This window comes from Lagopus leucura, unplaced genomic scaffold (assembly GCF_019238085.1).
Source record: "Lagopus leucura isolate 7727_CA_CO unplaced genomic scaffold, USGS_WTPT01 200-4_obj-0_obj, whole genome shotgun sequence".
NCBI classification, from domain to species: Eukaryota; Metazoa; Chordata; class Aves; order Galliformes; family Phasianidae; genus Lagopus; species Lagopus leucura.
In genome coordinates this window covers 1-16,982 of record NW_024967674.1, presented here as the reverse complement: position 1 = coordinate 16,982, position 16,982 = coordinate 1, and the positions used below count along the sequence as shown (strand labels likewise).

The window sequence follows — 16,982 nt, the reverse complement described above, 5'->3', positions numbered from 1 at the left end:
CGCGGGAGGCGGCGGCGGCGGCGGGGCGGCGGGGGGGGGGCGGCCCCGGCGCCGGGGGCTGCGCGGTTTGGGCCGCGGCATCGGGGCGCTCCGATGGGCGCCGCCGGAGTTCGAATCGCGCGCCGCGGAGCGACGTCACGTCCGGTTGCCTCACGGACGGCTTGCAGCGCCGCTCTGCGCCGCCGGAGGGCCGACTCTGTGGTGGTTCGGAGGACTGTGCGTCTATTTAACCCGCTCTGATCCCACTTCAATCCAGTATGACCCCAGTTGGACCCGTTCTGATCTTTTTTGACCCAGTGTGATCCCTGTTTGTTCCAATACAGATCCAATTGCTCCCACTCAAACCCAGCACACTTCCAGTTGTTCCCAACATGGTCCCAATCAACGCTACTTTATTTCCAATCCATCCCAACTGATCCAACATTGGTGCCAGTTCAACCCAAAAACGGTTCCAGCTGCACTCAGCATGCTCCCGGTAGCTCGCAGTGGCTCACAGCTGGCAGCCCAGTTGGCTCAGGTGGGTGCGGAACTCCTGCAGTTGGGCGCAGTGACCCCGCAGCCATGTGGCCCTACAGCGTCCAGGGGACGGCACCTCCTCCACCCACGAGTGGGGGCCCAGCAGGAACTGGGGGCTGGAGATGGGGATAGGGGTATCGGGGTATGGGGTCAGGATCAGGGACACGGGGTTAGAAACACTGGAATACGGGACATGGGAACATAAGAACATAGGCACATGGGGACATGGGGCACAGCCCCTTCTCACCGCCCCTCAGGGTCCTGTGTCCCCCCGCTGCCCCCCATCACCAGGTAGATGGTGTGGGGCTGCAGGCGCAGTGGGCAGCTCTTCCGCACCAGCAGCCGCCTCCGCTCCCCAGGAGCTGCTGTTGTGTCCTGACCTGCACCAGTACACACACTATGAACTCACCAAACTTTCCCAGTACCACCCAATACACTCTTGTATTGTTCCAGTATGGCTGAGAGACCCCCCTCAGCACTGCCCAATGCTACCCAAGTATGGCCAAATATATCCCAGCACCCCCTTCTCACCCCACAACCACTTCCAGTGCTCCCATTATACCCAGTCTCTACCAGAATTCCCAGTTCACCCAGTCTCAATTTCCAGTCCTTCCCAGTCCCTCCCAGTACTCCCTGCCTCTCCCAGTGCTGCCATTCTCACCTTCCAGCCCTTCCCAGTGCCCTCAGTCTCACCTCCAAGCAGCACCTCTTTGATTTCCGTCTCAAACGCCACAAAAGCCCCAATCTCGCTCTGGGACAGCACCCGAATCACCAGCGCTGGGGATCAGAGGGGGCAAGGGGTCAAAGGGGTCATGGAGGTCATAAAGATGGGGTCACAGGGGTTACTGTATCACAGGAGTTATGGACATCATAGGGCAGCTATGCGGTTTTGGGGTCAGAGGGATAATTGGCGAGAAAACTACAGGATCCTAGTGAATGCTTTTGGGGTTCAGGGGTCACTTGTGGGGTACAGCGTGCAGCTGTGGGGCTCATGGGCAGCAGATGGAATTTAGGGCAGTTAAGGTTTGGGATGCAGCCAATTTGGGGTCAGCAGGTCTGAAGTGCAGTGATTTGGGGTCTCACCATAGTCCACACGGGGGCTGTAACAGGCAAAGTCGTGGCGGTCATCAGCTGTCACCTCTTGTGTCCTCCTTTGGGCATGGGGACACCCCCCTGGGAACCCCCAACATCAGTAGGGTGCCCCAACATCATCAGGGACCCAAAACACAAGGTTCTCGGTGAGAGTTCTCTCCATGCCCCGCATGTCTCTCCCCCACGTTCCCCCATAAACCCCATAATTTCACCCCAAGATCCTCAAAAGTTGGGTGGAGGGGTTCACCGGATGGGGGTCCCACATATGGGGTCACAGTGGGGTCCCACCTTGGGCACATTCACAGATTTTGGGGGAGCACAGTGTGGCGATGGTGCTGCTCCTTTGTGGGGCGTTGTAGAAGACGGTGCAGCGCTGCCCTGGATGGGGCACAGAGGGGTCAGATGGGCCACGCCTCCTCTCATGGCCACACCCACCAAGACCCCACCAATTTAGGCCCCGCCCACTGAGTGCCCCGCCCACCGGGCTCATAGTAGTCATAGATGGCTGCCATTGCCGGCTGCATGTGGCCCACGGCCACCTCCTGGGTGGCCCCAAAACTGAGACACTGCCGCTCGGGGGGGGACCTGGGGACAGGAATGAGAACACGTGGAGGAACAAGGGATGTGTGGGGAGAACGGGGTATGGTGTGGGGACAGGGACATAGGGGATACGGGATCACGGGGCCATTGAGGTTATGGGTGACACAGGGGGACACACCTCATCCAGGTACAGCACCAACTGGTTCCCATCCAGCTCGTAGTGACTGATCCAGCGATCCACCACGTCCCGCAGCTGTTGTGGGACAGCAGCACCCGGATATGTCCCTCCCCAACACCCACATCCAACACCCCAACACTCCAACCTAACAGCTCCACCTCAACAGCCCTGCACCCCAACACCCCCAGACCCAACTCTCCGACCCCAACAACCCCAACTCGATGTTCCAGCACACCCAACCACAACACCTCAAACCCCAACAGCCCCATAAGCCATGACTCCAACATTCTGCCACCCCAACAACTCCAACACCCCCACACCCCATAACTCCCCTCAGCTCCCCTACATCCCCCAAGTCCCCCAGGCCCCTACCTTGTCCAGGTCTGCCCTATGGGGTGAGAAGCCACTGAGCAGAGAGATCTCCACCACCGCCATCCCCGTTAGTGCCACCCCTGGGCTCCGCCTACAACAGGCCACGCCCATCAGCAATAAGCACCGCCTAGCAGCAGGATGCCCCGCCCACTGGAACAGGAAGCTCCGCCCCTCACCGGAAGCAGACCAGAAAGGCCACCTCATGGGCAGGGCTCTGCGTGCTGCGGCGTCGCCGCTTCCGGGCATCCCATAAGGACATGGGGCTGAGTGGGGCGGGGCCATCTGCTTGCCCCTCCCCTTCCACAGGCCCCGCCCCTTCCATGGGCACTGCCCCTTTTGTAGGCTCCTCCCCCTCTTTAGGCTCCGCCTCCTCGTAGTCCTCATAGTCCTCGTAGTCCTCATCTGCTGGGGCTTGGGGTATGGAAAACAGGGCCGAGGCCACGCCCCCTCCGAAGAAAGGGCGGGGTCTTTGGGGGCGGGGCCTCACCATGGTACAGGATGGGGCCGGTGATGGCCACCTCCAGGTGCAGCGCCTGGCACGTGGAGTTGGGAGGTGACAGCAGGCGGAACTGGCGGAGCACCTGGGGACAGCAAGGGGACAGCGTCACATCGTGATGGGACAGCAGGAGGACATCGTGACAGCATGAGGGGACACCGTGAGGGGAGGTTGTGAGGGGACATCAGCTCTTGGAGGTGACACCGATGTCCATGCAGCCACCCACCGTCAGCGTCCCTTCGCCGTGTCCCTCCACCTGCACTGTCACCGGGCTGCCCAGAGGCACCTGGAGGACATGGGGACAAAGCAAAGACACAGGGACCCCAAAACCTCGTGTCGATCACGTCCTACCACGTCCCCCACCTCCTACTATGTCCCATCCTACCATGTCTCCATATCACATCCTACCAGGTCCAGATACGTCCCCTATGTCCTCACATCCCCCATGTCCTGCCATGTCCCACCACGCCCCCACCTGCAGCTCCTGCTCCAGCGGCTCCAGCCCCGGCTTCAGCGTCACCTGAGTGCCACCAGCCCTCCCCCGGGCACCCCCCGGCCAGGAGAGCCCCAGGTTCAGCCCCGCTGTGCTCCCGCGACCCCACTGCAGCCACATCTGGGCCAGCGCCTCCAGGGCCACCACCGTGTCCTGCAGGAACACCGAGCAGGTTGGGGACACAGCCACCAAAGGGGACCCCGGGGATCGAGTCCCCTTCACACCGAGGCACACAGGGGGCTCCGTGCACCCCCCCCCACCTGAGTGGAGTGGAAGCCACCTCCATAATTGCTCTGCTGCCGGAGCCACCGTGCCGCCCTCCCAGCCCCGGCGATGTCACGGCTCTGCAGCAGTGCCAGAAGGGCGTAAGCCGTCGCCTCCACTGTGGCTGCAGGGCCACCAGATGGCCAGAAGGTCGCACGGCCACCTGCATGGGGACGGGGTCACAGGGGGCTCATATGGGGTCATGGGGGGTCCTATGGGGTCATGGGGGGTCCTATGGGGTCATGGGGACCCAGAGTGGGTGCGGAGAATGGATTTGAAGAAGAATTTGAAGAACTGCTCTGAAGAAGAATTAATTACAAGAACGAAATCAAAGGAAAGTAAATCTGAAGAACAGTTTTGGAGAAGAACCCATCCGAAGTGGAACGAATCTGTGGAACTTGAACGAGAATTAATTTTAGGAGGAATTAATCAGGAGAATGAAATCAAAGAAGAATCTGAAGAACGAACGTGAAGGAGAGAAATTTGAATAGGAATGAATTTGAAGTATATGAAGAAGAGTTTGAGGAAGAACAAAATTGAAGGATTTGAATAAGTGTGAATCTGAAGAAGGGGCCAGAGGGGTCCAGGAGCCACCCATGGTGACAAAGGCATCCAATGCCACTGCCCCATGGCGACGCACCGTGGGCGCTCCGGGCCATGCCCCGCAGACGTTCCACTGCCGGATGCGGCCCTGGAGGAGTGGTGTCCACCAATGCCAGTGCATAGGCTGTGATGGCCGTCCCATAGGTCCCCAACTGCTCCACGCGGCCCCGTAGGAACGTGGAGGCTCGGGACAGGGATTTGTCCTGTGGCAGTGGGACATGGAGTGTGGGGACATGAAGAGACGTGGGAGACAGGGAGGCGTGGGGGATACTGGGGGACGTGGACATGGGGGACACTAGGGAGACATGGGGATATACAGGGACATGGGGCACACCGGGGGACAGGGGACACAGAGGGATGAGGGGACACTGGGAGACAGGGGGACATGGAGGGATGGGGGACAGTAAGGGATATGGAGGGACTGAGGGACACTGGGGGACATGGGACATATGGGAACATGGGGGGTAGGGATGAACAAGAGATGGAGGAACACTGGGGGGACGTAGAGGGAACTGGGGACATATGAGGGACGTGGGGATGTGGGATATGGGGGCACAAGGGACACATGGTATGGGGACCAAGACACCGGATGGGGATATGGGACGCACCAGGAGGGGCAGCTCGGGGCTGTCCGGGGGCAGCAGAGTGCGGGCACCATGGAGGGCCACCACCACAAAGGCTGTCAGCGACACGGTGGCCTCTGGGCCAGGGTCTGCCACACCGCCCTGGGGACACGGGGACACATGGGTGAGACAGCGTCATGTAGGGACAGTCTGCAGGGACCTTCAGGGGACACTGCACGCAGCAGGGATGTCACCCACCTGCATCTCGCGGTGCACCACAGCCCTGTGCTCCAAGAAGGCACCATCTGGGCGCTGCTGCCCCAGCACCCACCGCAGGGACGCAGCGGGGCCACTGGCAGCCACTGGCAAATAAGGCCGGGACAGGGCCAGCACACGCAGCACCAGAGCCGTCAGCCTGTGCAGGACACCGTGTCACCACATCCCCAAATCCCCATGGACCGCATCTCATGCCCCTGTGATGTCCTCACATCCCCACGTCTCCATGTCCCCACACCCCAATGTCCCCATGTCCCACTGTTGTCCCCACATCCCCACACCATCCCCGCTGCCCTCACCAGGTGCTGCTGTCCCGGTGCAGCCATGCCCCATAGGAGCCGTCACTTTTGCGGAAACTCTGCACCCGCTCAAAGCCTGTGGAGACATCAGAGACCATTGGGGTCACCGCAGACATCCTGGGATATCCCTCACAGCACTGCACCTCCACACGGAGCACTGCACACCCCATTGCAAACATCAAAGATAAATGCAAACCATGAAGGAGAAATGCAAACCCATAGAGAAATGCAAACCTCGTTACATCCCCATACAGCACTGCATCCCTTGGAGCACAGCCCACCCCATAAAGCACAGCCCGCCCCATAAAGCACAGCCCCACAGCTCACCCTGCTGCAGGGTTCTGAGGCCACGCTGTCGGTGCCCGGGGGGGCAGCTGCCCCCACCCTTCGCTCTCATCCAGGAACCGCAGAGCAGCAGCAGTGGGTGCCATTGACATCAGGGACTGCTCCCCACAGCCCCGGGGGGGAGCGGAGCAGAGAGTCTCCCACCCCCAGAGCACCCTGCAGCGCCCAGCCTGGCACCCGGCCTGGGACAAGGGGGTCAGGGGGACATGGGGAATGTTGTGGGGACAGGGGGACACAGGACGGTGTGGGGATAGAAGGGGATATGGGGTCACAGGAGTGTGGGATATGTAACATGGGGATAGGATGTGGGATAGGCATGGGGACATAGATGGGGATGAGCAGGGGGACATAGATGGGGACATTGGAACACGCATGGGGATGTGCAGAGGGGCACACATCAGGGGACACAGGGTTGTACACAGGGGACATGTGGATGTAATAAGGATGTGAGAACATGTGGGGACACCCAGGGGACACACACAGGGGCACAACATGAGGAGACGGCCGCACACATGGGTATGGGGACACAGGGACAGAGAGAGGATCAGGGCTGGACATCAATCTCCCCAACAAATGTCCTCCCACGTCCCCACGTCCCCTGTGCCCACCCCCCTGTCCCCAACCCGTGTCCCCATCCGCACACACCACTGACACGGATGCTCATGCTGAAATCCCCATCCGGGACGATCTCAGCAGGGACATCCCCTGGCAGCTCCAGGCTCCGGCTCCGCTTATCTGCAGGGACACCACACCACAGGGTCAAGCCCCACGTCCCCATGTCCCCACTGTCCCCCAGCCCTCACACCCACCATCTGTGTCCAGGACGTAGGTGGTCTCCTCCAGGTGCAGCTCTCCCTCGGGCTGCAGGAATGGGTGGCACCGTTCCCACCAAGGACATGGGGACACATGAGGAGACAAATGCAGTGCCCAGGGCCACCGAGGACCCAGTGTCCCCAAATCCCACAGGGACCAACATATCCAGGGCCACCACAGTCACGGGGACATGGTGTCCATGAACCTCAAAGTGACAATCCCAGTATGCAAGACCACCAGAGACCCGCAAGGACAGCAATGTCCAAGAGATCACAGGGCACAGGGGACCCCAGAGGTGACCCAGGTGACCAGAGGGGACTCTGCTGATCTCACCTCGACATGCAGGACTCGGGTGACACGGTCTCCCAGCCCCCACGGCCCGCGGGCGGTGACGGTGATGGGGATGTCCCCAGGCTGGAGGGCCACCAGGGTGAGGGGTGCAGCCACTGCCCGCCCCGGGGGCAGCTCTAACATCTGGGGGACCCCATCCAGCGCCGCGCACACCCCCTCCACTGCCGACAGCGTCACCGTCACCTGCATCACCATCACTGTCACTCAATGCCACTAGGTGGCCATGGGACAGTGGGGGACTATGGGACAGTGGGGCAGGAAGGGGGTATCTGTGGGGCAGATCAGTATCCATGTGCCACAGGGGGTTATCTATGGGGCAAAAGTGGTACCAGGTGGCTAAGGGGGTACTTGTGGGGTAGAGGGGGATGTACGAGGAGCAGGAGGCAGCTATTGAAAGGAAAAGGTAATCTGTGGGGCACAGGGGGTTAACCATGGGGCAGAAAGAAGGTATCTATGGGGTAAGGTATATTTGTTAGAGGGAAAGAGATACGTATGGGGCAGCAGGGCAAGTATGGAGCACAGTGGTACCTAAGGGAGCTATCTATTTGAAGCAAAAGGGTATTTATTGGAGAGAAAGAGGTATCTTTGGGGTGCCTATGGGGGTTTCTATAGGGCTTACGTTGATGCTGCGGGGCAGCCTGCTGTGGATGAGGGGCTGCAGCTGCAGCTGCTCTCGGGGACGGATGCTGGGGGGCAGCCGAAGTGCCACGCGCACGTCCTGCGTCACCGTCACCTGCTGCGGCTCCGCCACGCACAGCCCTGCCAGGACCTCATCACTGCGGGGCAGCGCAGGGACACGGCGGGGACACAGGGACATTCGGGGGGTGGGGGAGAGGGGGGACATGGGGACACCACAATGGGGACGTCAGGGGGACACCACAGGGCCACTGAGGGGTGGTGACACTCACCGTGTCCAGGGACAATGGCAACTGCCTGAATCTCCCACGTAGTGATGGAGTCAGGGAGCAGCACTGAGAGCCTGAGGAGATGGGGACATGAGGAAATTGGGCCATGGGGACATGGAATGGGGACATGGGGACACGGGTACACACCGTGCTGTGCTGGCGACACGGACGCGTTGCCACAGCCAGCTCTCAGGGAAGAAGCTCCTCGTGGGGACGTCCTCATCATCATCCAACAGCTGATCTGCCAGCTGTGCCTCCAGCACTGCCATGGGGACAGCAGGGGACATCCTTACATGTGGGGATCCCAGGTCATGGAATCCCAGGGCATGGGATGTCCCCATGTGCCACCCCCCATGGGGATCCCCCATCCGAATGTCCCCACATCAATACAGATCACCAATGGCCACCCCTCCCCGCTCTGGGGACACTGCTGACACTCACCCCGTGCCAACCCCCCGCGCTGTCCCCTCCGCCGCAGGTTCTGTGCCACCTCACAGCACTGCAGGAAGGCGTCTCGGCAGCCCCCCCGCCGTCGTCACCCGCTGTCCCCGCTGCAGGCACGTGGCACGGATGGGCAGCGCCGTCGCTCCATCCCGGCAGCAGCGCCACATCACCGCGTTATCGCGCCATGGCCCTGCTGCGGGGACACAGGGACACGTGTGGAGGTGGCACCACGGGGACACAGGGGGTCGGGCCAAGGGATGGGGGACAAAGCGTAGGGGGATGAAGATACGGATGGGAGGAGATGGCAGATGTGGGGACACAATGGGAACAGGGACACTGATGGCTGGGGGCGGCCAGGGGGTGTGAGGATGAGGTGACATGGGGACAAGGTGACACAGAGACAGTGACATGGAGATGAAGTGACAGGGGGATGTGGTGACACAGGGACATGGTGATGGGGGAGACAGAGACAGACACTGGGACACAGGGATGGGGTGACATGGGGACATCAGGCACTCACCCTTCTCCTCCAGCAGCTTCAGCAGCTCCAGAGAGCGGCGTTGGCGGGTGGGGGCCGGGGGACAGTGGGGGGCTGTGGTGGGGAGAGCCCCGTCACCGTGTCCTCATGGCCCCACGTCCCCAGATCTCAATGTCCTCATATCAATACCTTGCCATATTCCCATATCCCCGTGTCCCATAACTCCCTGTACCCCCCATGTCCCCATCCCCACTCACCTGCCTGCACTGTGGGGCTGCCACCCTGCAGTCCCAGCATGAGCCCTGCAGCCCCAAAGATCCCCACGGCATCAGGGCCACCCCCAGGGCTGCACCCCAAATCGCTGCTGCCTAGAGCCGCCTCCACCTGGGACACAGAACGGGGTCAACCCCTGTCCCCAAATGTCCCCAACATGGCCAAATGGCCCCATTTCCTCCAGGCAGCCCTAAAGGGTCACAGGGATTTGGGGGATCCTGAGAGTTTGGGGGAGATCTCAGGGCTCTGAGTGTCGGGGCTTTGGGTTTTGTGGTGTGCAAGGATTTGGGACATCCCCAATCTGGGGGGTTTGGGGGTCATTGAAGGTTTGGGGGATGAAGAATTTGGTGTCTGAGGGATTTGGGGTCACCTTGGCAGCGTTCAGGCGGTGCCGTGGCTCCAGGCTCAGCACTGCAGTGTCGATGGCCCCAATGGCCACTGTCACTGGAGTCTCCGTTGTCACCGTCACTGTCAGTGGGTCCTGAGGTCGCAGGGTGGTCCCACGAGGAGGGACCTTCACCTGCACCTGCAGCCATGGATCCCAGTATGTCCCACTGTTCCCAGTGCCACCAGAGCTCCCAGTGCTCCCAGTCCCTCCCAGCACTTCTAGTACGTCCCAGTTAACCCAGTTCTTCCCAGTTCTCCCAGCACACCCAGTCTCTCCCAGTCCTCCCAAGTCCTTCCCACTTCTTCCCAGCCCCCCCCAGCCCTCCCAGCCCCCCAGTACACCCACCTGCTCATCACAGCCCCCCCGCACAGCCCCCCCCCACGAGGCAGCCACCACATTTCCCCCACTCAGGAAGAAGGCGACCACATGTAGATATGGGGCCATGTCCGCTGTCACCGGCAGTGCCACCTCCGTCAGTGTCACCTGGGAGGCCACCGTGTGGGCCACCACCACCCTCCCACGGGCCATTGCCTGCAGAAACATGGGGGTGTGTGACACCAGCATAACATGCAGTGCAATGTGCATGCCTAGCATGCAACTCACATGCAACGTGCAAACACACATGGGACATGCAGCATGTGTGAGAAGCTGTGTGCAACATAACATGCATGACACACATCCGATGTGCAGCTGGGCGTGCAACGTGCAAGTGACACGTGTGCAGTGCAGCATGCAACACAATGCATGCCATGCCAGTGCATCAGGGCATGCAACCCACACACACACTGCAACATGCACACAAAACATACAGCAAACGTGCAACGTGTAACAACACACAATGCACATGTGGCACCATGTGTGCATAACATGCAGCGCACATGCAACATGCAGTGTGTGACACAGAACATGCAAAACACAGCGTGCAACATGTGCAACACAGCACAGAAGTGCTGGAGCTCACCAGGAGGTGGAAGCGCTGCGGGGCGGGGGGTGGCCCCACATGGTGCAGCTGCAGCCGCAGCTCTTCCCCGGGATGGAGCGACCCCCGGGGACCCCCCAGCACCAGGAACCGCCCAGACACCGCCGCCATCGGGGTCACCAACAGCTGTGCCCGCGCTGGGTGGACACCGGGCTGTCCTGCTTCCACCTGAGGGTCCCACAGACACCACAGTGCATGGAGTGCCCAAGTCCCATATTACACCTCCCACATCCCATATCCCCACGTTCCCATGTCCCCATATCCCCCACCCTGTGTTCCCACGTCTGTCCCCACTCACGCTCAGCTCCATCCTCGTGGCTCCTTTGGGGACATTGATGGGGACAGCGATGTCACCGCTGTTGTCCGCCCGCAGCTCTATGAGGGGCGGTGCGGGGGCTCTGGTCACCCCCACCGTCACTCTCACGGGGACCCCCGGGGCTGCGCCTCCCCCAGCCTGCAGCACCCGGCCCTACGGGAGCACCACAGCACGCACCGGGTGAGAACAGCGCATGCGCACGGCCTCGCGCAAGAATGCAAAAGCGCGCCCCGAACACGCAGACATCTGCACCTCTCTGCACAGTCACGCGCAGATTTGCTCACCACGAGAGTGTAGGGCGCTCCGGGCACGAAGAACCGCGCGCTCCTCTGCAGCTGCAGCGTCCATTGGGACCGGACCAGCGGCACCAGCAGCTCCCGCTCCACGAGTTCGCCCCCTGCGGGACACCGTCAGGCCACGCCTCCTCCTCACAACGCCCTCTGACCACGCCCACCCCGTAGCCACGCCCATTTCTGTGGCCACGCCCCCTTCGTGGCCTCACCCCCACTTGGGGATCCCAAATCACCCTGAGATAACAAGGGGTCCCAAAATCCTCGAGGGACCCCAAAATCTTCTTGGAACCCTTGAAAACCCCTTTGAAATCCCAAAGCCTCCGCAAGACTCCAAAACCCTTTTGGGACCCCAAAAACCCCTCTGGGACCCCAAAAGCTTTCAGGTCCCGCCCCCTTTCCCGAAGCCCCGCCCACCTGCCGATTCGACCACGCCCACCGCCAGGCGCAGCTGCGCCCCCTGCAGGTCGGTCAGCGCCACGCCCGCCGCTTTGGCCACGCCCACCGGGGACACCTCCAGAGAGGCGTGGCCTTCTGTCACCTGGGGGCGGGGATAGTGAGAAGGGGCGTGGCTATGGCTAAGGGGGCGTGGTTATGAGAAAGGGGTGGGGCTGTGGGAAGGGTGGGGTAATGGAAAGGGGTGGGGTTATGGAAAGGGGCGGGGTCAACCCCCCTGTAGGTTTTGGGGTCTCACCTGGCACTGCTGCTCCAGACCCCGCAGGAAGCGACCTCCCCGGCTCCCAGCATCCCGCAGCCCCACACGCAGCTGTGCACGGCCCCACACAGGTGCTCCATCTGGGAATCTGGGGGTCCAAAGGGTCAGTGGGGTCAGGAGGTCCCCAGCGGTTAATAGGGTCAGGGGGGTGGATCCCAAAGGCCAATAAGGTCAAAGAGAGAGATCCCAAAAGTTAATAGGGTCAAGGTGCCCCAGAGGTCAATAGGGCTGGGGGAACCCAAAGGTTATAGGGTGAAGGATTGACTCCAAATGACATCAGGGCCACTGATTTAGGGTGGATTGGAGGGGAATTTGGGGAATTTAGGAGAGCTGGAAGGGATCTGGGAGATTTGGGAGAAGATGTATGGAAATTTTTGGCTGGAATTTGTGGGAGATCGGGTGAGATTTGGATAGGATTTAGATGGGGATTTGGGGGGATTTTGTCTCCAGGGGTCCCATACTGGACGTGCAGGTGGATGCGCAGTGGGGCTGGTTCGGGGTCACTCAGCACAACGAAGCCACGCTCAGGGCGGATGCGCACCTCAAAGCCAGGCAGCACTGGGGACAACAGATGGGGTTATGGGGGGTATGGGGGCACAGCAGGGACCCCCTGGACCCCACTCACCGTATTTGCGCACCTCGAAGGCAGTGGAGCCGTTGGTGCTGGGACTGGCGGCCAACTGTGCCCATATGTGCCATGTCCCTGGGCTGGGGACACAGGGGCATGGTGACCCTATGGCTCCCACAGGATCCCTCTGGTGTCCTATAGCCTCCCACAACCCTGTATGGCCCCTGTGGTGTCCTATGGCCCCTTACAGGCTCCTGTGGTTCCCTATAGGCTCCTGCTACAGTCTTCTATAGACCCTATAGTCCCTTATAGCCCTCCTCATTGACCCCTATAGACCTCTAGAGCCCTCCAGAGCCCTTTTGGTCCCTATATTCTACAGCTTCTCAGAGTCCCTAAGGCTCTTATGGTCCCCCATATCCACCTACAACCCCTGTAGACCCCTATGGCCCTTAAGGTGACCTACAGTTCCCCCAAAGTCCCTACAGCCCCAGCCCTGTGCCTATCACCCCTATGGTGTCCTATAACTCCCCACAACCCCCTATAGCTTCTATGGCCACTATAATGCCCCAGTAACCCCACTACTCTGGCCCATCTGCAGCCCCTGTAGCCCCAAATCCCCACAGCCCCCTGTTCCACCCCATGGCCCCCCATTGCCCCCTATAGCCCCACTCACAGGGCGATGTCAGGCAGCACCAGTTGGTCACTCAGCACCGTGTCCAGGGGCACCCGCTGCACCTCCCGCACTCGTGCACCCAATGGGTTCTGGGGGGACATGGAGGTACAGGGTGAGAACCCAGACTTGTAGGGCCACCGAAACCCCACAGGGTTACCCATAGCCCCAGCCTTATAGGGCCCTTACCGTGATGGTGACCAGGACGGGTTCGGGGTTCGGCTGTAGGTTGTGGTCCATGGAGAAGACCCGGAAACGCACTGGGGACAGAGAGACAAATGGGGACAGGTGGGGGTTATGGATGTAGGGATTTACAGTATATTTAGGGGACTTTGGGTGACCAGGGGCATCTGTGGTGCCTTGGGGTTGAATTTGGAAGAAATGGGTCAATGGAGGGTGAAAATGGGTGGATTTGGGGGAATTTGAGGAATTCATGGTAGGTTTGGAGGGGCTTTGGGGAGAATTTTGGGGTTTATTTAGGTGAGTTGGAGCATTTGGAGCACTGGGGGGAGAATCGTGGGCAGATGAGGGATGGCTTTAGGGTTGGGGGGCCTCCAGGTGGATTTGGGGCACTCACCTGTCTGTCGGGGGGCGTAGAGAGGTTTGTCTGTCTGCACAATGAGGTGACCCCTTGGCCCCCCCCAGGGCCACATGCAGACTCCAGGTGATAGGGGGGGTCAGGTTGGGGCTGTGGGCCTCTAGGAGCAGCCCCCGACCCCACAGAGCCCCACAGCGCTCAGCCTGCACTGGGGTGACCTGCAGGGAACACAGGGACGCAGCAGGAGACATTTGGGTTATGGGGATAAAGGGGGAGCTCTAGGGAAATGGGAGCTCTGGGGAAGGAGATGTGAGGTGACATGGGTAAGGGTGCACAAGTGTCCCTATGTGCCACGGGGGGGTGTCCTCAACCCTCTCACCCCACAGGAACACCCCAGAGTCCATCTGCTCCATAGGGACATCCCCCCACGTCCCACAGTGTCCCCATACCTCAATGTGCAGGAGCTGGTTGAAGTTGTTGTGGGGTGTGAGGGCAAATGGGACTGGGAGGGCGCAGGGCCCAGCCCCACGGTCCCCCTCAGCCCATGCAGTCACCATCCCCGTCACCGGCCCCACAGCTGCCACCAACAGCCCCATGGGAGTCCCCAGGGCCATGCGCCGGGGGGGCCACCAGCACCAACCTGAGGGAACACTGCTTGAGCCACCAGCCCCATAGCTGCTCCATAAGCCCTCCCAGATCCCATAAGCATGCAGATACCCCTTAGGTCCATAGTTCCTCCCCAGAGGAAACCCCCCCAGCTCTGGCCCCATAACCCCCTCAACCTCACAGAAATCTCCCTCAATCCCACCAGGCTCCATCACATCACATTCCTATAGCTGCCCCCAACCCCAACAGTGCCCCATAGTCCCTCACAGACATTGCAAGACATTCATAGTCCCATAACTACCCCACAACCAACCCCAACCCCATAGCTACCCCAACCCTAACCCGCAAAACCCCATACTCAGGGTCCTGGGAGCTGCCATCCATTAAGGGAATGAGGAAGAGGAGGAAGAAGAGGCTGAAGGCCCAGCGAGGCCCCATGGCTCCAGCGGTGTGAGGCAGATGGGGGTAGCAGTACAGGAGCAGCGGGGTTGGGATCAATCATTAACGGGAGGCAGACAACAGGGCCCACCTGCAGACCCTGAGGGCATCGACCTCAGCTGGGCCCACGTGGATGTGGGGAAGTGGTGCGGGGCGGTGCTGCGGAGAAATGGCACAGATCCCAAAGGGAGCCCTGGGGGGCACCACTGTCACCGCCCCCCCCAGGACACGGAGCTGCTGACCCTATGGACGCGACCCCCCCAAACAACTCCTTGAATGGAATGGAGGATGATTTCTCCTCCACTGCCCCGTCCCGCTGACAGAAACCCTCGGCCCTCTCCCCTGGGGGCGGGACATAGCCCCACAGAATCACAGAATCACAGAATCACCCGGGTTGGAAGGGACCCCAAGGATCATGTAGTTCCAACCCCCCTGCCTAGCAGGGCCACCAAACATACACATTCAGATCAGGTTGCCCAGGACCCCGTCCAACCTGGCCTTAAACACGTCCAAGGACGGGGCATCCACAACCTCCCTGGGCAGCCCGTTCCAGGGCCTAACCACTCTCCTAGTAAAGAACTTCCCCCTAACATCCAACCTAAATCTTCCCTCCTTCAACTTAAAACCATTTCCCCTAGTCCTGCTGTTGTCAGCCCTTTTGAAGAGTTTACTCCCCTCCTGGGTGTAGGTTCCCTTCAGGTACTGATAGGCTGCAATGAGGTCACCCTGCAGCCTTCTCTTCTCCAGGCTGAACAAGCCCAACTCCCTCAGCCTGTCCTCATAGGGGAGGTGCTCCAGCCCCCTGATCATCTTAGTCGCCCTCCTCTGGACCCTTTCCAAAATCTCAATGTCTTTCTTGTACTGAGGGCTCCACACCTGGACACAGTACTCCAGATGGGGCCTCACAAGAGCCGAGTAGAGAGGGACAATCACCTCCCTGTCCCTGCTGGCCACCCCTCTCCTGATGGAGCCCAGGATCCCATTTGCCTTTCGAGCCCCGTGGGGACACAGCCGAGTTCCCCGCTGCTCGGAGGCCCGGAGGGTTCCCACACCGCGCCCCTCTCCTCCCCCACTAAGCGCTTTCGCTTTCGCTTCACAACCTGCAGGAGCGCATTCTGCCTGGCGCCCGGTGACGTCACGCAAGCTCACGTCCGCCATTGGCGAGGTGGAGGAGGAGGAACCAATGGGGACGCGGGGCGGTGCTGAGGAGTCCAAAAAGCCGAAGGAGCGGCACGGGGTGCGGAGCGGTGCGCAGTGATGGGGACGTGCGGGGCGCTGCGCCTGGGGCTGCTGCTGCTCGGCGCCGCGTGCGGGGCGGCGGGCGGTGAGTGCGGCCGGACCGGGACCCCTCCCTAGTCGTAACCCCAGCCCGGGGCTGTGCCCGTGGGACCCCCACCCGCGGCTCACGGCCCCGCTGCGCTCCGGCCCCGCAGAGCCGCACTCCATGCGGTACTTCTACACCGCGATGACGGATCCCGGCCCCGGGCTGCCCTGGTTCGTGATTGCGGGGTACGTGGACGGCGAGATCTTCGTGCACTATGACAGCACCGCGCGGAGGCTCGTGCCCCGCACCGAGTGGATGGCGGCCAACATGGACCAGCAGTACTGGGACGGACAGACGGAGATCTCACAGAGCACTGAGCAGACTAACCGCTGGAACCTGGACAATGTACCGAAACGCTTCAACCAGAGCGGCGGTGAGCACGGCTGGGGCCGCGGCTCCGTGGGTGCGGGGCGGGGCTCCATGGCGCAGTGCTGCCCGCGCCCCGCAAGCCTGGCCCTGCCCGGCGGCACCGTGCCGGCGCTGCCCGTCACAGCCGCACCGAGCTCGGGGTGCCGCGTCCCGGGGGACCCCAACCCCTCCCCACTGCAGTGGGACCCCGGAGCCGGAAGGGCTCCTCACCCCCTGCCCGGCTCTGTTTCAGGGTCTAACACACGGCAGCAGATGTACGGTTGTGACATTCTTGAGGACGGCACCACCCGGGGGTATAATCAGGTTGCCTACAATGGGAGAGACTTCATTGCCTTCGACAAAGACACGAAGACGTTCACTGCGGCAGTTCCAGAGGCAGTTCCCACCAAGAGGAAATGGGAGGGTGAGGGGAGCTTTGCTGAGAGGTTGAAGTATTACCTGGAGGAAACCTGTGTGCAGTGGCTGCAGAGATACGTGGAG

The 16,982-nt window shown here is 61.1% G+C and overlaps 2 protein-coding genes across 2 annotated transcripts; one reads left to right on the top strand and one right to left on the bottom strand.

Annotated features, from left to right (window-relative positions):
• Positions 1-360: 360 nt before the first annotated feature.
• Positions 361-14,449, bottom strand: LOC122193245 (complement C4-like). The gene is given in 45 exon segments (XM_042893978.1): positions 361-632; positions 764-896; positions 1,210-1,293; positions 1,600-1,689; positions 1,897-1,986; positions 2,090-2,190; positions 2,325-2,401; positions 2,699-2,789; positions 2,875-3,100; positions 3,186-3,279; positions 3,421-3,480; positions 3,670-3,840; positions 3,948-4,114; positions 4,592-4,757; positions 5,163-5,279; positions 5,376-5,532; positions 5,693-5,768; positions 6,020-6,062; positions 6,064-6,156; positions 6,158-6,219; positions 6,683-6,772; positions 6,847-6,898; positions 7,184-7,384; positions 7,821-7,960; positions 8,110-8,180; positions 8,254-8,368; positions 8,548-8,632; positions 8,634-8,743; positions 9,071-9,142; positions 9,286-9,412; positions 9,672-9,827; positions 10,035-10,220; positions 10,651-10,836; positions 10,967-11,137; positions 11,269-11,381; positions 11,692-11,815; positions 11,969-12,077; positions 12,451-12,547; positions 12,615-12,697; positions 13,231-13,319; positions 13,417-13,487; positions 13,805-13,868; positions 13,870-13,983; positions 14,215-14,388; positions 14,390-14,449. Coding segments are annotated over 45 exon segments (5,100 nt in total). The 3' UTR covers positions 361-490.
• Positions 14,450-16,034: 1,585 nt separating this feature from the next.
• Positions 16,035-16,976, top strand: LOC122193244 (class I histocompatibility antigen, F10 alpha chain-like; the record flags this gene model as incomplete). Its single annotated transcript, XM_042893977.1, has 3 exons — positions 16,035-16,133; positions 16,243-16,506; positions 16,735-16,976. Coding segments are annotated over exons 1-3 (573 nt in total), but the record flags the coding sequence as incomplete, so codon positions are not given.
• Positions 16,977-16,982: the final 6 nt, after the last annotated feature.